The 25,722-nt window shown below is 38.7% G+C and overlaps 1 protein-coding gene across 1 annotated transcript in view; it reads left to right on the forward strand.

The window, feature by feature from the left end:
- Positions 1–25,722, forward strand: part of KIAA0825 (KIAA0825 ortholog) — a 220,648-nt gene that overhangs the window by 82,845 nt on the left and 112,081 nt on the right. The window contains exons 17-18 of the mRNA XM_063295424.1: positions 179–331; positions 11,952–12,046. Of these exons, the coding sequence (XP_063151494.1) occupies positions 179–331; positions 11,952–12,046 (248 nt within the window). The remainder of the gene's footprint in view (positions 1–178; positions 332–11,951; positions 12,047–25,722) is intronic.

Below are 25,722 nucleotides of genomic sequence, written 5' to 3' on the forward strand. Positions count from 1 at the left end.
GAGTAGCCACAATCCCATCAGTTTAAATTAACTAAAAGATTTCTTTTAAATGCAAAAGATACAATTATTTAAGTATGTATATGCAAAATATATGGGAGGAGTTTAAATGCATGTATATGACTGACTTTCTTGTTCTTCTTCAATACAATTGATATTCAATTGGAATTCTTTTTTAAAGGATTATTTGCATGAACAGCTATCTTACGAGGAAAATTATGAAGAAAACACAGCAAGCATCAGACCTTTACATCTTAAGTTAAGAAGCAAAGAACAGCCTGGTTTTGACCCTTTCCAGGTGCACCACTGGTACTGCACTAATGTGTTAAAAAAGGTTAGTCATTATATGAAGGATCTAGTGTTGTTTAGTGTTTAAATCTGTTAACAAAATAAATCCAATGCCTAGCTGAGATTGGTTTTGAAAGCTTTGAAATTACTTTTTTTTGCATATGCGTATACACCATTTGACAAAATCTCAGGTGCTGTATATACTGTCCTCTTCATTTGAAAGCCATCTTTCATATATAGGCATCTTGGGCTATATACACATTAAAGGCCTGGAGGTAGTCTAAATCAGCGGCTCCCAACCTTCTTGGCACTAGGGACCAGTTTCGTGGAAGACAATTTTTCCACGGACCGGGGGTGGGGGATGGTTTCGGGATGATTCAAGTGCTTCCTCTTTTTCCTGACCTTTTTTTCTTTTTTCTTCGCACCGTTTGGAGATAGCAGCCAATGGGCTTGCTTTCCCTGACAGGAGGCATTGCTCAGGCAGTAATGCGAGTGATGGGGAGCTGCTGTAAATATTCAGGCTGTAAATTTACTCTGTTGCCCACCACTCACCACCTGCTGTGCAGCCCAGTTCCTAACAGGCCATGGACCGGTACCAGTCCGTGGCCAGGGGGTTGGTGACCCCTGGTCTAAATGACCGTTTAGCTGCATATAATGTAACATATAACAACTGTATCCTGTCTTGATTTTGCTATTTGAGGAATAACTGTTTGTTTCACTCACAATGAGAGGCAAAGTAACTCACCTTTTACTCAACAGTAAAAACAACAAGAAAAAGATACCTGAAAAAATATTTTTATTGACAAGCAACAAGAGGAATTAATTTGGACACAAAACATAGGGAAAGGAGAAGAAAATTGCTTGGTTAATCTCTTCATCTGGTAAAATGGGGATTGGAACACATACCATATACATTTAAATCTAAGTATAGAAAAATTGGTGAGAAGAAAAATAGTATCTACAACATATGGAATGAAAAAAGTGGCATTAGTGGAATATCACAGGTTGAATGGCTATATAGATTGATAGTGAAAATGGAGCATGAGAAAAAATAGCAGTAACAGAACAAACGAGCTCTTTAATTACTTATTCCACAAGAGATGAAATTTTAAAAACCTTAACTTCCTGTTTGCATACAGAGGGTTGGAAACAGTTGCTGTGTGAGGTTGTTTTCTGGAATAGGGGATGGTCAGCCTAGGTCTCTGAATCTTTTGTCTCCCAGAACACTGTTTCATCGTGCTGCTGTATTTCAGCAGCACAATTGCTAGAAAATTTTCTTGTTTTTTTCAAATAGGAAGCACAAAAACTGCAGCATAAGACCTAAAATATGTTTAAGAGTTATTTAAAGCATGTGTGCACATGCGCGCACACACACGTAACTCTATGTTCCCCCCTAAATCCTCATACATGTACAAAAGGAAAATCTCAGTCAAACCTAATATATCATACGGTCCTGACTAATTTCTGTATTCATTCTAACCGCTGCAACCTCACCTTCAAAAAATTAAATGTAGCCCCATCCAAACTAAAAGGTCTGAGACCCTCTGCTAGAATATTTAGTTGATAGTTAAAATCTATGTTAGGCAAACATTCAGCCTATATAGCCAGAATTGCAATAATATTGTAGAGTACTAGTCAAGAAAATGGTTTTATAGAAAGCAAGTTTGGCAAATGATTGGGTGATGAAAGGAAAACCTAATCCATTATTAGGAATTCTGAAACCCAAACTTTTTGATTAAAAACAGAATGAAAATAGCCAGTTACAATTTTCCCAAGATTTTACTGTTACTTTGCTGGGTTCTGTGACTAATATTGTTGACTATGTGCCAGATATCTGCATTGCCCAAAGGAGTAGTTTTTGCCAGACTGAAAGAAAGGAAAAAGGAAGGAAGGTATTTGCAATTATCTTTTGGCCTACTGTATGTGGATAAGCAGATAGTTGGCCTAGAAGATGCTTGTTAAGAGATAAGCTGTTTTAAACTAAGTAGAAAGATCTCTGTGAGGAGCAAAGCAACCAAAATAGGTCAAGAAAAGCAGCAGACATTTGGCCTTGGAAATAGGTCTTGAGTGTCAGAACCCACAATCAAAGAGTTGTTAGATCTGTTGATTGTGTTCTCTGCCATTGAAGCAATGAGTCTCAAGCTCTGGATGGGAGTGGAAAAGTTGCTGAGAGTGAGAACAAATCTAAGGTTGTATCAGCCAGGAGTGGAATGCTGGACTGTTAAGGGGAAAGGCGGGGAGTGTGGAGGAGGTTTTGATGTGCCTATGTGTCTTTTATCGGGTAGCTGTGTGAGAACTTTTCTAGTCATGGCTTTTTGCTTAAATCTGTACATTGGGCCTCAAAATTATAGATTGTGGTATGTGTGTATCACAAAGAAGAAAATAAGTCCTAGCTCAATCTTTAGTGAAAACAGTGTACAGAGAATTCTAGCCATGCAAAAATTGAGCAGAAATGCAACAATGCACCAAAATTTGCAATCATTTATTTTTATCCTGCCTTTATTATTTTTATAAATAACTCAGGGCAGTGAACATACCTAAAACTCCTTCCTCCTCTTTTCCTCACAACCACCACCCTGTGAGGTGAGTTGGGCTCAGGGAGAATGAGTGGCCCAAGGTCACCTAGCCGGCTTTCATGCCTAAGTCGGAACTAGAACTCACAGCCTCCTGGTTTCTAGGCTAGCACCTTAACCACTAGACCAGATTAGCTCTCTAGACCAAACTGGCTCTTTATATTAAGTTATTGTTTCTTTTAAAGTTCCATTAGCAGATAACACTGAAAAAATCAACAAAACACTCATCTGACCTAGTTTTTTCTACTTGTATTTATAGCTGGTTGCAGACATATCTATTATATACATAAGCTGCAGTGACTTTAACCTTTACAGACCAAAGTGGCTTTTTTCTGTTAGAAGGAAGCAAATAACCAAAACAGAGAAATTGCTAACTACTTCTTTCCTTTTGAAATCTAGCCCTACCAATAGTGGCAAGCCACACAGAATTCAAATCTCTCAAGTAACTCTCTTTTCTGAGAGTGGAGGCACTGATGGAAGGAGTAATCTTGCTTAACTATTTTTGTCTTTTATTCTCCTATGACAACACCAACACCATTCACTGTAACTTTCTATCTTTGTAAACCATCCAGTACATCCATGTGCTGATTCATACATTGCTTTTGTTTTTTAAACTCTCTTTCTTACCTCTCTCTTTCTTAGGATCTTGTCAGTTCCATCCATCTTTCCTTTCCTCTCAATCAATTCACTTTTCCTTCATATATTTGTTTTGAGATTCAATCTTCATTCACTCTCTCTGTATGACCAAACGACTCAGTATACTCTTTTTGTACTATTCATCCAGTTTTGTATTTGATCATTCATTCATTCATCCATTCATCCATTCATCCATTCATTCATTCTTGGTCCTGTTGCTTCTTGTTTTACCATACACATTTCTGAAGTGCCCTGTACTCACTGCATTTAACTTTTAAGGTATTGTCTCACATAGCCAGTTCTGACTTCTGTATAAAAAGTAGCCAGAAATATAATCTTATATACAACTATTTTCACTTCTCTTGAAAACATTCCATTCATTCACAGCAGACCACATACACAGCAGACCACATACACAATACTTTTCTACTAGCATTTAGACTTCTTAAAACAACCCCATCCATTTTCCTATCTTCAATGAACATTTTATGAATATTCATATATTTGCTCAAATTTTTCAGTGTTATTGTTCATTTCATTTTCCTTGTCAAATATAATTACATTGATCTCTGATACATTAATTTTTAGATCTGTGTTACTCGCTGCATCATACAGTATCTGACATTTCCTGAAAATCATTTGGGTTCTCAGCCAGTAACATGGCATTGCCTGCAAACAAGACTATAAACACATTCATATCCTGAACATTTAATATCACCACAAATATTCCCATAAATGCATTAAACAGTCAAGGGGTATCATACATCATTGTCTTACTCCCTGCTCAGTATTGAATTATTCACTGAACATTCCATTTATTCTTTCATCGTATACCAATCTTAATCATATTCAGCAACCAACCTGTATGGGAAAACCATAACACCAAATAAGAATGTATACCATATCAGGAGGTAAAAATCATAAAATGCATGCTTTCAATTTCCTAAAGTACAAAATACTAGAAAGGTAGTAGTGGCCTTTATCTTACACAATTAAACAAAACTTTCCATACAGTCCCAGCATTGATGGTTTTGAACATCTGTAAACCAGCAGAGGAGATGTACACTGATAACCTGCTGCATTCAATATTGAATCATGCTTATACGTGATTCATAGAAGCAAGGACAGGTAATCTGTATTGGCAGAGTTTCTCCTATTATAGCACATTCCCCATGCTATCCCCTCATTCCATTCCATTTCATGTACTATGACTGTACTCTGAGATTCCATCCAAATGCTGTAGGATGAGTTAGAAAATAACACTGAGCAGTATGGGATGGAATAAATACCTTTACTGTACTAGAAATTGCATCCACTAAGGTAAAATATTGCATCCTTATTGCTATCTCAGATAAGCACAAGTATATCTATAGATTGATAAGGAGAAAAAAATAGTACTATATACAGAATGATTGAACCATGTTCCATCATTGTATCTGATATTTGCAAGTGATACTCTAATCAGCATGAGTCCTTACAAGTTTGAAAGGTAGCATTTTAGATTTTTTAGTGGTTTCTAAAAATTCTTAAGAAGCCAACAGATCTTTTGCCAGAAGATTATTGTCTTCTTTTGACCCCTTATGCCTGATTTATCACATAACCATATTTAACTTGGAACTCTTGGCAGTCTTATTAGCTGGACCATCTAGGTCACACTCATCTCATGGAGAAAACTCTTCTTGACTGGAGTAGCTTCAGATCAGATCAGTAATATATAAGAGATGACAACATTCCTGGTGATACTGTGGTTCCAAGTGAAATGCCAGACCTATTTGACATGGCCACAGAGATTTGAAGTTAACATATCAGTGCATCATATGGGCATGAGTCTGTTTCCAAATGATAACAGCACTGTATCATCAGGGAGGAGACAGTAGATCTTAAATTATTTTGGTTACTAGAAGTAGTTAAGGAAACAGATTATGGAGACAACATTACTCTATAGAATGTCTGTGTGCAACCATGCCTCTTCTTCCAACATGAGGCACTCATTATAGTCTTGCCTAAGTCAACCAAGCATTACACTTCAACACAAATCTCAAAGAATGGGATCTTTTACATATAAATTAACTGTCAGAAACTTTGTGAGGTGACTCTGTGGTTAAACTGATGGCCTTCCATGAATTAAGTAGGATTAATTCATCTCAGTGCTAGTCATCTTGATTCCCCTTTTTCTTTTGTAGAAAAAAAATTTTGAGTTTCCCCTTTTAAACAAAAATTAAAATGGTTAAGATTGTTTAACCACTGAGCCACCTGGATAATATTTGCAGTTGCCAGAAGAACCAAACAACTCAGTATTTGTATCACTGATTTGCAAGCTTCTCCCTTCTGTTATAGAAGACAAATATTAAAATATCTGAGAGGACTGTTGAAAAACATCCATAAATTATAGTTGCCGGTTCTCAGAATTCTATTTTCAGAAATAGATTAAAATGCATGAGAAACATAAATCAACATAAACATTAGAACAAAATGAATAAATCTATTATTTGCCTGGCATAATAAACTCATATTGCCTCCTTGAAATTTGGGTTTGAGAGGGAAGAAACCACCTCAACATTCTGAAGTTCTTCTTTCAGTTCTTCTTATTTTACAAACTCCTTAATTGACTGAAATCATCATTATGCTCTCTCCCTTGTCTTACCTGTAGATATCCTGAAATCTGTGTACTTATTTTTTCTTTACTAGAAATACATGTATCTGTTTTGTTTTGAAAATTTAGTAGGTCAAATCTAGATTTCTGCAATAAGGTACATATACTGTGTTATATATTGGACCAGCAGATGGTCAGTGTTTACAGCTTTGATGGACCTAATTGTCCATTGCAAAAGGAGTGGGATTGCTATGAGCCATGCCCCAAACAGATGATCAACACTCTCTGAGTTGGTAGTACTTTTGTGATGATCAGCAGTGCATGCAGATTCTGAAGCAGCAAGAATACTGAACTCATTGTCTCAGATGCTATATATGTTGTCTCCAGCACACGCACACATGCACACACACATTGGTATATAAGATGCTTGACAACCTTGAGGCAGCCTTGTTGTTTCTATATCCAGGTAAATCACACTGCAAGGTAATTAACAACAACATTATCTCTTGTGCTCTGTAGTGCAACTTTGCAGATGGCCAACAGTGATATATATTAATGTCTTAAACTCAAAGGTTACTTATCTTGAGGGAGCCAATAAGGTCACATATGACCTTCTCTGACTTGACTTTGAGCAGCTTGTTAGGCTAACAATAAACCTGTGTTTGAGTGTACTGAACCATCAGTTTGTCAGAGAACCAGCAGCCTGACATACTTACTCTGTTACATATTCAGAGCTGAATTTGATCAGGAATTCATGCACAAAATTCTATTACTTGTTTGTTAGTTACCTTGCTGCAGTTGAGATTATTTATAATCCCTGTAATGGTGTGAGAGCTATTCCCCATACTGTTCTTGGAAATATCAATAGTACTAACCTTGACAAAGTATGTATGAGCCATTAAGGAAGGAGAAATGACAACTTAGTCCTGGGAAAGGAGACCTCTCCTTGACTCTGTTTGGTATAAGAAGGGGCTAAGGGAAATTCTAGCAAGCTTTCAAGATTTTGTTTATTAAACCCTACAACAATAAAATAGCATTCCAGTAATACTTGTGGTATCTGTTTCCTCACCTAGTCTACCTCAAAAGGCTAAGAGTGCAGAGGAAAGAAAAGTTGAAAACATTGGTAAAAACTAGTATGAATATTTAATTAATAAATATTTTTATCATATTGTATATTTCTATTCAAGTGAAACTGAAGATTTGCCTTTTGGATTCCATATTGCCTTAAATATTGCTTGACTAAAAGATTAAATTATGCTAGGCTTTAATTTGGAATGCAGGTAATATTTTTATTTTATCAGTTACAAGTGACTCCTCCATTTATTAATACTGTAGTAGCATAAGACCTTCAAAAGCTGACAACTCTGGGTAGAATTCAGTCACCATGTGACAGGACTGCACTGCTCTATTAACCTGCAAGTGACAAGCAATAGTTACAGTGCACTGCAGAAACCTTTGTTATACTACCTTGTCTTTGCCAACTAAGAGAATTTTTAAAAATTGTTTTATTATGCTAACAATCAAAATATAGTGTATAAAAATAATTCAGTAGACATGGGTGACTCTCAAAGCAGGTTGCAACTATTAGTAGGGCCATTTTGGATATAATATGTAACCTGTGCCCCATTCTAATTGTTCTATGTTGCATTGTTTTATGACAGCACAAGGAAAGGGAGAGATTGTTGTTCCATTGTAGCTATTCTATTCTCTGGAATTTTTGGTGGTATTTCTTTCACTCATTCCTGTTCAAGGATGTGACCCAGGAATGTAGTGATATGTTTAGAGCCTGAGAGATTTTATATCCTAACCTTCTGAATATTTCTACTTTATCAGCTCACACAGGGATTGTGAATATGACATTGGTAAAGTCTCTGCCTTGGGAACCTGAGAGAGAAAAGGGGTTTTAAAGGGAAAACATCCAATTACGGAGAATTCTGTAACCTTGTCCAGTCCCTTTTTTATATATAAATCTTGTTAAAGAAACTCTGGAAGAATCTTGCTTTCTGTGGAGGTGGGGTGGCTAAGAACTTGACAATGGATGAGTGGATACTGGAAGTAAGCAGCTGGCTATGCAGAAAGTCCTAATGGGACATGTTTCCAAGATGAGGGATTCCTGGCAAGAGAGACCCTCATGGGAGCTAGGAAGAATGTGTTCGGAAGGAACTGTGCGAACCTGATTCAAAAGGCTTTGAACTGAATTGTATGGGGGAGGGGGCAGAGTCCAGAAAATAATGCAATGCCAAGCACCAGTACAGGACTGAAAGGAATATGCAGGGTGTGAAGACACCCAATAAGAAGCATATAAATATAGGAAGAGATAGGCCAAGTTACATACCCCCTAGGATTCCAGTATCTATAAAACACAGAAAGAACTAGAAATCTTAATACAGGAAGGTTAATATAATTTAATAGGCCTTATTGAAACCAGTTGGGATAAAACTCATGAGTAGAATGCTAAGACTGAAGAATATAACATTAAAAGGGACTAGGACAGATTAAAAAAAATGAGAGAAATGAGGAGGAGTGGCACTAAATGAAGGAAGTGCACCCAATATTGAGACCAGGAATTTGAGCATAAGAGTCCTAATAAAACATTTGAGTAAGAATATAAGGAATGGGAAACATAATTGACTTGGATGAGGAAGTATTTAAAAATTTGATTATCAAATTTGCAGATGACACAAAGACAGGATTCACAGCAGACTTCCTGGAATAGAGATACAAAATTCAGAATGATCTTGATAAACTATAACAATGAGCAGAAACTGGCAAAATGAATTTCAAGTAGAACAAATGCCAACTCCTACATTTGGGTAGAAAAATGTCAAAGACATGAGTATAGGATGAAGGAGAACTATACTGGCAATAGTACACGCAAAAAGTATCTGGATGTCTTGATCAATCACAATCTAAACATGAGACAAAAGTATTATGCAGCTACAAAAATAAATAAAAATCAATGCAATTCTAGATGACATCAAAGTGTCAAGATAAAGAGAAGTCACTGTTCTTTTCTGTTTTGTGTTGGTCAGCTGCATGTAGAAAGTACATTTCTTGGCATCACGTTGGACTGAGAGACATTGAAATTACCCACTACAGTGGTGGAGAGTAGACTTGAACCAGAGTCTTTCTGGCCCATATCACTAAATCATACTGGATCTCTCAATGAGGGCTTAATGAGGACTGATAGATACCATGCACTTGGCTGTTAAAAGCCCAGTCTTGTATGGGAGAGTAAAACTTTGTTGTCAGTATACAACAGCAAGCATCGTTTTGTATGGTCAAGAGAAGAGAAATGGCTCTTGACATAATTTAGAAATGACTCCAAAGACGTTAAAGTAGATGTTAAATAATGCTGGGGACAAAATACAGCCCTGGGGTTCCTTCATAGGGATAACATTTGTAAGAATGCCATCTTTACCACATTTTATTTGCAGTTGATTATTTTTGTACAGAGCTTTTATAGGGTGGAGTAATTGCTTGTAGGGTACCATTGCATTGAGTTTTTGCCAGAATTTGGGTCTAGGTGTCAAATGCAGCCCTCAGGTCCATAAATGCAGCAAACAGTTTCCCTCCTTGGGGGGCTGGAATATTTTTCTGCAGTAAGAGAAAGGACCAAACAGTGGTCTGGAATAGAGTGGCCTTTCATGAAAGCAGCTTGGGTTTCTGTGACTAACAATCCTTTTTCTAGAAATGATGCTAATTTATTATTTAGAAATCTGGCATACAGCTTCCCTCTATTAGAGAATAAACTTATAGGTCTGTAGTTTGCAGGGTTCATTGGGGATCCTTTTTTGTAGACTGGGGCAATTATAGTTCTGTTCCAACCCTAATGCATTATCCCTGAGTTGTTAACAGCCATAAATAGTGAGGCAACTAGAGGTGCTTACCAGGTCAGATTTTGCCTACTGAAATCATGGGAAATATAGTCATGCCCAGGAGCTTTCCCTAATTTGAATTGTTGAACAAAAGAACAGATATCAGCTTCAGTTATGGGATCCCAAAGGGGAGAATTGATAGTATTAAAATTTACATTGTCGGTATCAGAAGTCTGTTCAAAAAACAAGAGTTTAAAAAAAAAACTCTGGGTAGGAATATTGCAAACCACAGCCAGTCTATTTGAACCAAGATTACTGGATATAATGCTCCAAAACATGTTGGATTTTTTGTTCAAAGATGCATCAAGTAATTTGTACTGGGTATCCTTTTTTGATATTTTTTCAGTTTTATCAAATTCTTATTTTTTTTTAGTTGAAAATAGCTAGGTGGAAGATCAGAAAGATTGTTTAAGTGATATGAAATATATATTTCTCTTAATTGTATCACAAGAAAGAGACACTCTGAATCAAACTAATTATCTACATACTTCATTTTTCTGTTGGTTACTGGATTATAAATGTTAGATCCCTCAATCAATAAACCTTTCATTAAAAATGACAGTTTATCAAAACTATTTATAACACCATGAGAATTCCATTCTCAGTTATGATAGTTTTAACATTTAGTAACTTGGGGAAATTTAAATGGGCCAGCATAAAATCACTTAGATCTGGTGACCATTTAAATTTGACTATTTTGTGCCTGTAATATTACCAGGGTAAAATCATTTAATTATTAGATCACATCTAGGAATTAAAAAGTGGGTTCTTAGAGGCAGATGATTGCTGTCAGTTATAAATTAAAAAATTGAGCTGAAGTGGTAGCATTTTGGATATCAGGAAGTAATTGATCACACTACTTTTTTTCAGAGTCAGAAATCCCTTTTAAGTTCAAGTACTGCATTCCCTCATGAATCATGTTCTGGGGTTTATAACTAGAGGTGAAAAGAGTGACATGGGCTACTCATGTATGAACCTCCTACCAGCACATACAGCCTGAGATACAGGCTTAAACACTGATAGGACTAAGAAATGGCTGTGGATCTGTCAGTAAAGAGTTACCCTTTCCAGATAGGAATAGGTGTTTTTCAAACTTGGCAGCTTTAAGATGTGTGGACTTCAACTCCCAGAATTCCCCAGCCACATCTTAAAGTTGCCACGTTTGAAAAACACTGGGCTAGACTGTCAGTTGTTTCTTTTAAGTTCAAAGGAGTAAAACAAATAACTATAATTGAATATAAAGATCAGTCTTTACTTATGGAAATCTTTTACAGTGAGAGCAATGTCCCTCTAGCTTTTGGTGAAATATATGTCCTTTTTTTAGTTATCATTCCACCCTTTCATTATGATATTTGATTTACTATTATCTAATGACATCATTAATGTTATGTATTCACATATTGCTTTGGATAGCATTCTTTCTCGTATGAAATCATTTGACAATCACAAGGAAAATGTTTATATAATGCAAATATTACATGAGGTAGCACTGTTATATAGATTTAGAAATCTACAATAATAATCTACAGAAACCTAAAATAATAATCTAGTGGATTATGGATTATTTTACATAGCAGTAGATATGTAAAACCATATAGTAGTTATAATATGTACCTCCAAATGTAGTTAAGTTCTTCCTGTCAGTAAATTTTATGTCAGTAAAAAAAGATAAATTGCTACAATGCACACAAAATGTATAGTCTTTCAAGGAAATAGTTTGGCAAAATGCCATTAACAACTAGAGAGTTCAAAAATTGATTTATCTTTATATAAATAATGGCTACATCCCCAAATGGATTTAGAAATTAATTGCTGTCTTATTAGAATAAAACACTTCTTCTGTTGATATGATTGATGTTATCTATATAAGTCCTTGCTCCAGCCCTCCCTTCTTCTTATTTAGTTTATCACAGCTGAAGTTTTAATTTGCTGATTATATTAATTCTGATTAATAACTAAGAATACTTTCTTTTTATACATCAACAGTTTACCGTTAATGAGTGGAAATGGGATTGGTCAGATATGCTGCCACATTATTTGGGACAAAATAGGATCGCCTTCGGGATACTACTAGCACACAGGTAATGTAACTAGAGAAGGGAAAAGTTTTCTTAGAGTTTGATAAGCTTTGTGTTCTTTGTTAAAGTGTGGATAAAATGTGAAACAATTTAAAAAGCCATTTCAACTAATGGGCTAAAAGTTTAAATATGACATTCTACTTCTACACTGGTGGTCATTGCATCCTATAATCCCTTTTGAAAAGATACTTCTGAGGACAAGAGGCGCCATAGAATTGTGTGGGATGTATTGCGAGGATGCCTTTACATCCATAGAAACTGAAAGCCTTTCCTTACATGTGAAATTGCCTTTTAAATGCAAGGATTACTGGATAAAACCATAAATAAATAAACAGCATGGAACATATATATGGTATGAGTTTAAAGTTAGGGAAGAATGATTCATGTGTGGAACTACAAAGAAGGCACACTATAAGAATTCATGCTAATTGAGTTGTGAATGGTTGAGAAAATGGTGAAAGCTGGGATATACCGTATATGCATTACTTTCTTCAAGATACGACATTTTTTCATGATTTCATGTGCATTAATGTTCCGTTACAAATTTGCATTAGAAGATGGGAGATTGTCTCTAGAGAATTTGTGTTATAACAAAATGGCCATATAACTGATTTGCTGTAAGGTGTTAAGTTAAATAATAGTAATGAATACTAAAAAGAGTGGCAAGTTATGTTTTAGTGAAGATTTTTTTTCCTCCTATGCAGTATAGTACTGTAATAGAGAAGCACGGGCCTCAAAAAGTCTCTTCTGTAAGAAACAGCTACAACAGATTTCTGCAGCAACCAGCTCACAATAAATTGTGCTGTTTGCAGATAAAGGAAAGCTCTGATATATTGCCCACACAAAGATAACCTAAAAGAACATTAGGGTCAACAACAACAAGAGAAAAACGTTAAATTGATATGTAATATTGAAGAGTTGAAAATCATTTTATTTGAGAATTACTAAAGTATCAGTTTGATTTGGTATACGATTCCAGTTGTAGAAAGAACATAACTGATCAGGCCGCTTCTACTATTCTGAAATAACAATGCTGCCAAATCCTTAGCTTCTGGGATGCTTATAAAAAAATGTGTGGCCTGCATTTGGCAAAGACTGTGTCTTTGCAGAATGTATTTGTGATGGATATGTTAGGACAAAGTTGCAAAATTTATTTCCTAAATCAGTAAATATGTAATTACATACTGCACCCAGCCACCTGTAAAATGTTTAGTGTAGTTAATGTATAATAATCTTCAGCAAAGGATCGTTACCTTGTCGTGGTGCTGGAGCTTGAGCACCTCAATGATGCCATGAGCTAAACCGTGAAGGGCCACCCAAGACGGGAAGGTCATGACAGAGAGGTCAGACTAAATGCGATCCCTGGGGAAGGTAATGGCAACCCACCTCAGTATTCTTGCCGTGAAAACTAAATGGATCAGTACAACCAGAGATATGTCGGTATACCATCGGAAGATGAGACCCCCAGGTCGGAAGATGGTCAAAATGCTACTGGGGAGGAACAGAGGATGAGCTCAACTAGCCCCAGACGTGATGACGCAGCTAGCTCAAAGCCGAAAGGACGGCTAGCGGCCGACGGTGCTGGTGGTGAACGGCGAATCCGATGTTCTAAGGATCAACACACCATTGGAACCTGGAATGTAAGATCTATGAGCCAGGGCAAATTGGATGTGGTTATTGGTGAGATGTCAAGATTAAAGATAGACATTCTGGGCGTCAGTGAACTGAAATGGACTGGAATGGGCCACTTCACATCAAATGACCACCAGATCTACTACTGCGGACAAGAGGACCACAGAAGAAATGGAGTAGCCTTCATAATTAATAGTAAAGTGGCTAAAGCAGTGCTTGGATACAACCCAAAAAATGATAGAATGATCTCAATTCGAATTCAGGGCAAGCCATCTAACATCACAGTGATCCAAATATACGCCCCAACCACAAATGCTGAAGAAGCTGAAGTAGAGCAGTTCTATGAGGATCTGCAGCACCTACTGGACAACACGCCTAAAAGAGATGTTATTTTCATCACAGGAGACTGGAATGCTAAGGTGGGCAGTCAAATGACACCTGGAATTACAGGTAAGTATGGCCTGGGAGAACAAAACGAAGCAGGACACAGGCTGATAGAATTTTGCCAAGACAATTCACTCTGCATAACAAACACTCTCTTCCAACAACCTAAGAGACGGCTTTATACATGGACTTCACCAGATGGACAACACCGAAATCAGATTGATTACATCCTTTGCAGCCAAAGGTGGCGAACATCTGTACAGTCGGTAAAAACAAGGCCTGGAGCTGACTGTAGTTCAGATCACGAACTTCTTCTTGCACAATTTAGGATCAGACTAAAGAGATTAGGGAAGACCCACAGATCAGCTAGATATGAGCTCACTAATATTCCTAAGGAATATGCAGTGGAGGTGAAGAATAGATTTAAGGGACTGGACTTAGTAGATAGGGTCCCGGAAGAACTCTGGACAGAAGTTGGCAGCATTGTTCAGGAGGCGGCAACAAAATACATCCCAAAGAAAGAGAAAACCAAGAAGGCAAAATGGCTGTCTGCTGAGACACTAGAAGTAGCCCAAGAAAGAAGGAAAGCAAAAGGCAACAGTGATAGGGGGAGATATGCCCAATTAAATGCAAAATTCCAGAGGTTAGCCAGAAGAGATAAGGAATTATTTTTAAACAAGCAATGCGCGGAAGTGGAAGAAGACAATAGAATAGGAAGGACAAGAGACCTCTTCCAGAAAATTAGAAACATTGGAGGTAAATTCCAGGCAAAAATGGGTATGATCAAAAACAAAGATGGCAAGGACCTAACAGAAGAAGAAGAGATCAAGAAAAGGTGGCAAGAATATACAGAAAACCTGTATAGGAAGGATAACAATATCGGGGATAGCTTTGACAGTGTGGTCGATGAGCTAGAGCCAGACATCCTGAAGAGTGAGGTTGAGTGGGCCTTAAGAAGCATTGCTAATAACAAGGCAACAGGAGATGACGGCATCCCAGCTGAACTGTTCAAAATCTTGCAAGATGATGCTGTCAAGGTAATGCATGCTATATGCCAGCAAATTTGGAAAACACAAGAATGGCCATCAGACTGGAAAAAATCAACTTATATCCCCATACCAAAAAAGGGAAACACTAAAGAATGTTCAAACTATCGAACAGTGGCACTCATTTCACATGCCAGTAAGGTAATGCTCAAGATCCTGCAAGGTAGACTTCAGCAGTTCATGGAGCGAGAATTGCCAGACGTACAAGCTGGGTTTAGAAAAGGCAGAGGAACTAGAGACCAAATTGCCAATATCCGCTGGATAATGGAAAAAGCCAGGGAGTTTCAGAAAAACATCTATTTCTGTTTTATTGACTATTCTAAAGCCTTTGACTGTGTGGACCATAACAAATTGTGGCAAGTTCTTAGTGGTATGGGGATACCAAGTCATCTTGTATGCCTCCTGAACAATCTGTATAACGACCAAGTAGCAACAGTAAGAACAGACCACGGAACAACAGACTGGTTTAAGATTGGGAAAGGAGTACGGCAGGGCTGTATACTCTCACCCTACCTATTCAACTTGTATGCAGAACACATCATGCGACAAGCTGGCCTTGAGGAATCCAAGGCTGGAGTTAAAATCTCTGGAAGAAACATTAACAATCTCAGATATGCAGATGATACCACTTTGATGGCTGAAAGTGAAGAGGAACTGAGGAGCCTTATGATGAAGGTGACAGAAGAAAGTGCAAAAGCTGGTTTGCAGCTAAACCTCAAAAAAACCAAGATTATGGCAACCAGCTTGATTGATAACTGGCAAATAGAGGGAGAAAATGTAGAAGCAGTGAAAGACTTTGTATTCCTAGGTGCAAAGATTACTGCAGATGCTGACTGCAGTCAGGAAATCAGAAGACGCTTAATCCTTGGAAGAAGAGCAATGACAAATCTCGATAAAATAGTTAAGAGCAGAGACATCACACTGACAACAAAGGCCCGCATAGTTAAAGCAATGGTGTTCCCCGTAGTAACATATGGCTGCGAGAGCTGGACCATAAGGAAGGCTGAGCGAAGGAAGATCGATGCTTTTGAACTGTGGTGTTGGAGGAAAATTCTGAGAGTGCCTTGGACTGCAAGAAGATCCAACCAGTCCATCCTCCAGGAAATCAAGCCAGACTGCTCACTTGAGGGAATGATATTAAAGGCAAAACTGAAATACTTTGGCCACATAATGAGAAGACAGGACACCCTGGAGAAGATGCTGATGCTAGGGAGAGTGGAAGGCAAAAGGAAGAGGGGCCGACCAAGGGCAAGATGGATGGATGATATTCTAGAGGTGACGGACTCGTCCCTGGGGGAGCTGGGGGTGTTGACGACCGACAGGAAGCTCTGGCGTGGGCTGGTCCATGAAGTCACGAAGAGTCGGAAGCGACTAAACGAATAAACAACAACAATGTATAATAATATTACTATTCTTGTTTGGGATGATCAGAGAGCAAAACTGAATACATATACTGTATATTTTAGTGGATATACAGACAGCATCTGCTATGAATGTTTGCCATATTATGACTATTTATGGAGAAAATGTTTATAACATTTATTGCTTTGCTGATTTTTATTTTTTCCCCATCAGCATGCCTAAAAACTCTTATTATTATAGTATGAAAAATAATTTGAACAATTTATCCAAATCATATTGAATGATCTTTTTTGGCATTGAGGATATCTGCATTTAATCATTTAGTATAGAGTAGAAGTGCTGCATAGCTCTTGTTAGTTTAACAAATAATAAAGTTGTGCTATAAAACGACTCAACTGTCATTACATTCCCAGTTTGAATATCTCACCTATTAATAGTTAAGCGCTCTCACACTTTTTTAAAAATTAGAGCCTGAGTATTAGCCCTGTCAACAATATTTCCTTTCTGTTCTATTGATCCCTTCTCTTCCAAATTACTTGGCCATGGGGTAAGCGGTTGTGTGTATATAGGCCATGCAGTTGTAACAGCAACATCTCTCTGGAAACTTAAATTAAAACCAATTTCTTTGCATCTCAAATGCTGCAGTGGCAAAATACCAAATACAAAAAACCTTGTAAATGTTCCTTAGAGCCTATAACCCTGTGTGGACTGAAGGACCCCCATCATCTTATTTATACTTTTTTAAGATGGAAGTGATAGACTTTAATATAGGCTTATTTATTCCTCATGTAGATGCTTGGAATATTTAGAGGAATATAACCTCTAACACTTGAGGTATTATGTAGCTATTATGATTAGTAACCCTTCATAGCCTTATACTCTTTTACAATGGACAGTTTATATTGATTGATTATGTGCCATTAAGTTGGTTTGACTCTTAGGAACTACATAGATAAACCTTCTCCAAATGATCTGCCCCCAACCTGATTCTTCAGGTCTTTCAATGGTGCACTCATTGCCTTTGTAGTTGAATGTGTACACCATGCTGCTGGTTGTCTTTCTCTTCTCTTTCCTTCTACATTTCCCAGTATTATGGATTTCTCAAGGGAGCAGAGTCTTCCTGTAATGTGTGTAAAATATGATAATTTCAGCCTGGTCATTTCTGCCTTGAAAACTCTGGATTGATTAGTTCTATAAACAGTTGGTTTGTTTTCTTGGTTATCAGTGGTGTTCTCAGGCATGTTTTCTAACACTAAAGTTCAAAAGCATCAAATACTTCTTCTATCCTGCTTCATTTATATTTATATTTATATTTGCTGTCAAAGATTAAGGGGGTTGTTATATTGTTCATTCATAAAATTAAGTCAGTCTGAACTAATATTGACAGTTTTGCCTTCCAATATTAGAAAACTAAACAAGCAATATTCCATGTTTTGAATTAGACTAATTACTTCAGAGGGTGCTTTCATTGAAGAAAATGAAATAATTCTGTGTTTCAGCATTCTATAATCTCATTTCATAATTAAAGCTGAATAACAATATGGTCTCATACTATTTTGTTGTGTTTGGCAAAAATAATTTCTCTATCTCAGCTGCGTTTTATTTTGTGTAATATGAAGAAAAAAAATTGCTTCCTTCTCAAGCATTTTTATAATTATAACCTATTTTTCTTTCTTCCAAAGGGGATTTTTGTCTTAATGAATGAATGCAATTATTTTCAGGACATTGAGCCAATTATAATTGCCTTCACACTTCAGATCATATTTTGTTAAGAAAAGAGAGTTTGAAGACTATAGACAGTTCTATAAAAGGGAGAAAGTTTAGCCCAAAACATTGACATTTTGGTACATTGGGTAGCTATCTTTATTGCCTATGGATAGCAATTTAAGCCTTTTGATTTAAGTCACTTGTTCTGTCAGCAGAGATTAAAAATCTCTTAATAGTTATATTGTTCTTATTTGTAAAGTTGGCACTTACTTCATTGTTTTAATGTTTTATTAATATGAAAAATTGTAAATCACAAGTTCTTCGGTATAATGGCAGCATTTCATGGAAGGGTTTCTCTTGAATCCTGTAGCAAACTGTTGTTTTCAAATGGAAATTCCTTTGTTGCAGGACCTCCACATTGTAGTAAAGGAAGAATGGAGTGGTGTCACTCCAAAGTTTGCAGTATAAAACATACCTCTGAGGGAAGCTTTTTTAATGAATCTTTAGATTGACAGTTATGATACAACTGTATTCCTTTTCACTGAATACATTTTGTCTAGTTTTACATTCTTTTTGATTTGTCTAAAAAATAACATATTGAGATTTTCATTTGCTTTAACCAGGTTTGGTTTTTTTGTATAGAAGCTAGCAGAGTAGGATTGCAGTCGAAAGTGAATGAGCCAGTGAAGCTTGGAAAGGCCATGGCCCTTCTTCAGATGGTAGCGATAAGTTGAAAGACTCATTAATCAACGGCAGAGTCACAGGTGTGGTGGCTTTCCTACAAACTGCCAGCAGACTGTGAAAGTCATGTCTACCACACAATGCTGTCAAAATGGGATTGCAAACACTTGTGCCTTTTTCTCTTTCCAGTTGAAAAATGTTATTGTTTAAGTAAGGGAAATAAGCATTTGCACTAATTTTTAAAAACTGGGTCTATTTTTATTTCTAAGAACTACAGTAATAAAATATATCAGCATTGATTTATATGCACACTAGCTTTGCCATGTATCCAGTTATTTATTTTATAATCCTGAAAGGATCCAGTTGGCTTACAATAATAGTTTGTAATTATTAATTACAAGCTTCATTTATGATGTTAATGAAAATTTAATGTTACTTAAAATCTAAGTATCAGGAAATTAATTTCCATCCATAGACTGATTTTAATATAAGAATTGGTACTGAAAATAGTAAGGATTGAAATGCCAGACATGTTAAAATGTTGTATACAGTGAGAACATGAAAAATCATATTTGTAATTTTACACCTCATTGAAGAGAAAAGAGAGGTTTTTGAGGGTTGAACACACTTTTCTCTCCTATCAACTGCCTGCTCTGTTTGCTAGCAGAAAGCTATACTTTTTCATGGTCTTTGCTGTATTAGATCTATTGTCATTAGTATGGTGAAGAGCGAAATTGTCTTTTTCTGACCTTTATTTTTTTAACCTTCTTTCTGTTATTCGTTAATTTAGTAATTATAGCCTTTTAAGAAAACTCACAGTAAAATATCATGAATATATTCTTAATAATTGTGCTAATAGAGAACTTTGTAACCACCTGTACAGAACTAAACCTTTGTCAGTGAAGTGTTAATGAAATTAGCAGTAAAATGATATAATCACTTCTGAAATAATTGGGTAGGTTATTCAATGCTACATTTGATTAAAAAAATGAAGGCACTTCTATGATACAAAGCCAAATCTCAGTAAATGCTATATTGAATTCAGTACCTTCTTTTTGTTTCTGAAATACAATGAATTCTTTTTGTATGCAGAGCAGCAGCATCTTCTTAATCAAATTTTCTTTATCACCAGTCCCATTTTAAACAGCTAATGTAATACTATTCCACTTGTGATTTTATTTTCTTTTTTACCTCCCGCTATCCCCATTTATAATCAAAATAAGACATATCTTATGACAGTTCTTTTCTTATGACTTACCCTGCACAAATACCCCAATTACTCTATATTAGCATAAGGAATTAAAGCAAACAAAAGCATTTGTAATTTTTTTCTTAATTTTTAAGTTTCAATTTCTTAGATTGTGCTACTATAACTATTTAAACATCTCACATCATTAGGGCACTTCCACAATAAATGTAAAATGCCAGTGTCAGTCAAAGCATATAAGATAGGCTTTCTAGCACCTTCCAGATATTTCTGAATCTGAAAATGAAACTCTTTAAATGCCAAGAGTTAGGAATTATAGAATAATGTGAACCTTCTGTTTTCTGGATGGATGGATGGACGGACAGACAGACAGAGTCTTATACTTCATTCTTCATCCTCAAGAGCTCTGGGCTCACGAACTAAATGGCCCAATTAGGGAAGAGAAGGAATACCAGAAAGAAAAACAATTTTGGTTTTACTCTTTGGGAAGTGGCAGGAATAAATAAAGTAGTAGCTACATATTTCTGCTGATTAGATTCAGTGGAAGTTACTTAAAAATATTCCAATTGTTCACTGCATATCCAAGCAAGTTTCATTTTTTGTATGTATAATCAAAGGTGAGCTTCGTATTGGCCAATAGACAACCCTGATGGATAAAATAGTTATGAAGCACTGTTACCTTCACTTAGGTCATCAAAGTTTTGACTACAGCAGAATCATTGGAGTATCTTCATGTCTTCTTATTTTTAGCCCCTAACATTTATTGTCTAGGAGTTCTAGTAAGCAGTCAACAAGATACATATGTTACTCTGTCTGTTATGGCCCATGCAGGACATAGACCTAAGACTTTTGAAATAATTACCTGAAACCTGATAAATACCCTTGAGTCCAGGCATTCATTGTTAGGTTCTTGGCCGATCTGCTGCCTAAATATTCCCTTTTTCCAGAATCTGGCTTTAGAATTAGATACAAGGTTAATATAATTCTTTATTCCTTATTCTGTCATATACTCTGTTTCCAAGCCCAGAATCTCACATCCTTTTTTTAATTACTTGATTTCCTCACTGTCTGTAGAGAAATCTATTTTGAATTGCGTTTTGCTCCAAACAAGTTCCTCCTGAACACATAGTTCAGTTCTAAATTATATATAGATTCAATTGCAAAATCTTATTGGCTTAATAGAGTCCTTTTAGCCCTCTGCTACTCTGTTTTTAACCAATATTTATTTTTTTGTTTGTTTATTTGATTTCTATAGCTGCCCTTCTCAGCAAGTGACTCAGAGTGACTTAACGATAAAAACTATAAAACAATTAAAACAATTTCAATTAAAATGATTAAATTACAGAATAAATATACATGGCCACCAAGTAAGCAGTGCATAGATGTTAATATAACCAAGAAACGGGACCATTCACATGTTCTGGGCCCCTGACCCAGGCACATCACCAGGTCTTCACGGCCTTACGAAAGGCCAACAGGGTCGGGGACATCTTAACCTCTGTAGGGAGGATATTCCAGAGGGCAGGTGCTGCAGCTGAGAAGGCACGGCTTCTAGGCCCCACCAACCGACATTTCTTGGCTGACGGGACCTGCAGAATGCCCAACCTACCAGATCGAATTGGATGGGCAGAAACAACTGGAAGAAGACAATTCCTTAGGTAACCTGGTCCCAAGCCATGAAGAGCTTTAAAGGTGACAACCAGCACCATGAATTGCACCCAGAAGCATGCTGGCAACCAATGCAGCTCATGTAGCAGTGGTGTTACATGCGTTGAATACCCAACTCCATTTACTACCTGTGCAGCTGCATTCTGCGCCAGCTGAAGCTTCTGAATGCTCTTCAAAGGCAGCCCTATGTAGAGCACACTGCAGTAATCCAGACGGGAGGTCATGAGGGCACGAGTGACTGTGAGCAGAGCTTCTCAGTCCAGAAATGGGCGCAACTGGCACACAACCCGAAGGTGTGCAAAGGCCCTCCTAGCCACAGCTGCCACTGGCTTTTCAGGCAGGAGCCATGAGTTTATGAGGACCCCCAGATTGTGCACATGGTCCATCTGGAGCAGTGCAACCCCATCCAGGACCAATGATGGAAAAACCTTGTCGCCGGGATGCCCACAAACCCAAAGCCACTCAGTCTTGCTTGGGTTGAGTCGAAGCCCATTACACCCCATCCAGGCCCTTACAGCCTCCAGGCACTGGGTCAGGACATCCACGGCATCACTCAGGCGGTCTGGGGTAGAGATGCAAAGCTGAGTATCATCAGCATATTGATAGTATCTTACCCCAAACTATCAGATCACCTCCCCCAGTGGCCTCATGTAGATGTTAAGTAGGAGAGAGAACCAAGCCCTGAGGCAACCCACAAAGTAAGGGACGTGGGCTGGACCTCCCCCCCCCACATCAACACCGAGTGGAACCGACCCCAGAAGAAGGAGGAGAACCAGCACAACACTGCCACCCACCACCAACTCCTGAAGCTGGTCCAGAAGGATACCATGATCGATGGTATCGAAGGCCGCTGAGAGGTCAAGAAGAGCAAGGATGGTTGCACTGACCCCATCCCTCTCCCACCAGAGGTCATCTAAGAGTGTGATCAATGCCGTCACAGTCCCGTAACCCGGCCTGAACTCTGACTGAAAAGGGTCCAGATAATCTGCTTCATCTAGAATCCCTGCAGCTTCCACGTGACCACTCTCTCCACAACCTTCCCTAGAAAGGGGAGTTTGGAGACTGGATGAAAACTATCCAGGCTGGTAGGGTCAAGCGATGGCCCCTTGAGGAGAGGATGCACCATGCCTCAAGAGCCAATGGCACCACCCTATCTCTCAAGGAATTATTAACTACCACCCAGACCCAATCACACACCTCCTCCCGGGCAGCCTTGACCAATCAGGAGGGGCACAGATCTAATACAGAGGTGCCGAACTAGCAACTGCAAGAGCCTTGTCCACATCCTCAGGTGCAACCAGATCAAACTCCCCCCAGATAAGCATGCCAGACTTAGCCGCCGTAGTCTCCACTGGCACTGCCTTAAAGCTGGAGTCTAACGTAGAGTGAATGCGAGTGACTTTATCTGGCAGATGTGCAGCAAATTCCTCATAGTGACCCTGCAGGTGAAACCTGGTATTACTCTCTCCGAGGAGGGACCGAGTCACCCGAAATAGGGCTGCTGGGCAGCAGTCCTTGGATGCAATAAGAGAGGACAAATAAGCACGTTTCACCACACTTACCGCCATGAGGTAGGCTGTAATAGTGGCTCTAGCTCGTGTTCAATTGTCTTCACTCCCTGTCTTCCGCCAGTGGCGCTCCAGGCATCTCTTAGCCCTCTTAAGCCTCCTCAGCTCCTCCATAAACCATGGAGAGCCTCGGGAGCCATGGGCATGGAGAGGCCACTCAAGCGCAATCCAATCCAAGGCCACGGCCACTTTCTCGTTCCATGTGGCCACCAAGGCCTCAGTTGGACCATGCAGTAGACTTCCCCAAACAACCCCAAGCTCCTTCTGAAACCCTACTGGGTCCATCAGCCGCCTAGGGCGGGCCGATCTAATAGGTCCTCCCTCCCTGCAGAGGGGAGTGGCACCAGAGAATTGGAGGCTCACCAGGAAGTGGTCTGACCATGACAGGGGATACCTCCCCCAATTTCAGAACACTCTGCCACTGTTCTGACAGAAAAACCAGGTCAGGCAAATGACCACTATTATGCATCAGGCCCTGGATGACTTGGGACAAGCCAATGGCTGTTATGGTAGCCAAGAACTCCCAAGCTACCTCTGACCCTGCCCCCAAGGAAGGCAGGTTGAAATCCCCCAAGACCATAAGCCTGGGGAACTCCACTGCCAACCCGGCAACAGAATCAAGGAGCTCAGGCAGGGAGGTTGCTATGCAGCAGGGAGGCTGGTACAATAGCAACAGTCCCAACTGATCCCTAGAGCCTAACTTAACAAACAGGGTCTCGCACCCGTCAATCTGAGGAGCAGTGCCCCTGGATGCCTCCCAAGTATCTTGGATGGCCACAGCCACCCCACTGCCCCTACCCTGCAGTCTCGGCTGGTGCCACACCCGGAAACCAGCTGGGCACATCTCAGAAAGGGGAACTCCCCCCTCCTCTCCCAGCCAGGTGTCCCTAATACAAGCCAGCTCAGCTTTCTCATCCATGATCAAATCATGGATGAGAGTGGCCTTATTACAAACTGACCTGGTGTTCAGCAGCAGCAGCTGACAGCCCAGGGCTGTGAAAGTCTGCCAACCGGGGCCCAGGAGTAAGCTCAAGGAACTGGAACATGCCACAGGAACAATATACCTCTGGCCGTTCCTCATAAAAGCCTTGTTCCTTGTCTCCCACCATATCTCCCTCTACCCGTCACCACTGGGATGTTACAGTCTGCCCTCTTCCCCTCAGAGCTCTCCCCCCTCCCCTGCCTATCAAGGTCCATACCCAGGCCCACACACCCCACCTTACACACCATACAATTCACCTACAAAGCTCCTTAATGCCTAAGGCATTCTGCAGTATTAGCATTCAGTGCCTCCAGCTAATCAATGGTCACTTCTCTTAATCCCCATCTACCAAGCACATCATGCCATAAGCCAGTCCCCTCTCACCAGACCACTTAGGCCCCAATTACACAATCCCAGTGAGTTCAAGAACCCCTCCCCGGCTCTCACCCATGGGCAGGGGGACAGCATCAAAGGGAACAAGCAATTCTAACATTCCTTCAATCCTTTAGCCTTCAGTCCTTCAATCAATCCACTTGGGTCACAATGACTGCTGATTAGGAACAATTCATGCGGATAGCTATTAGCGGCACCTTCCAGCTCTCTGCCAAGAAGCAGGCAAAATGGCTACCTGCCCATGCGGGGGAGGGAACTGTATGTAGGTGTATGGCTTCATTTGAAATTTGACTCTAAATTGAAGATTCTAGAGCAGGTTCACAATTTTTTCTGGTTTGAGAGCCACACTTAATTTTTTAGTTGTGTGACAAAAGCTATACTCCCAGACTTATATGTGGGGTTAGGACAAACATTATATTTGATTCAATTTACATGTAAATATAAATTAAATATTGCATATTTAATAAACAATAATTGCATTAGTTAATGCAGTTACAAAAGCTTTAAAAAGATACAGCTGCTTTAATGAGTAGTAGAGAGATGCTTTAATAATTGAAGTTATGAAACATTCCTGAATCATTTTTGAAGTATGTGCAGCCCTATTAAATATAGTTAGCTATGTTAGTATGTTATGTAAAAAATTACAATTTGATAAGTTTTGAAGGACTTTGGAATACATGCAATCCTAGAACCTCAGTTTGTGCACTTCTGTTCTACAATCTAAACAATAGCTTCTACAGTGTTTCCTTTGAATTCTCTGTGAATCAACTGGAAGTTAAGTCATTTTGCATTCCAGCTTGTGCTCTGTTTCTTTCTCTCCCTGTGCACTGATCCTGGGGTGTACCCTGGTTTACTGAAAAGCTCTGGGAGATGAAGCAACAAAAGAGGCGCCTGGTGCACCACTGAAGCAAGTCTGACTGGACGTGGATAAGAGCCCATATTAAGAATTACCTCAAGGTGATAAGGGCTGCAAAATGTTAGTATTTCTCCGCCCTTATTGCATCTGCTGATACCATCCAGTGGCCCTGTTTAGGGTGACCTGTTCCCTG

Source organism: Candoia aspera, chromosome 2 (assembly GCF_035149785.1).
Source record: "Candoia aspera isolate rCanAsp1 chromosome 2, rCanAsp1.hap2, whole genome shotgun sequence".
Classification (NCBI taxonomy): domain Eukaryota; kingdom Metazoa; phylum Chordata; class Lepidosauria; order Squamata; family Boidae; genus Candoia; species Candoia aspera.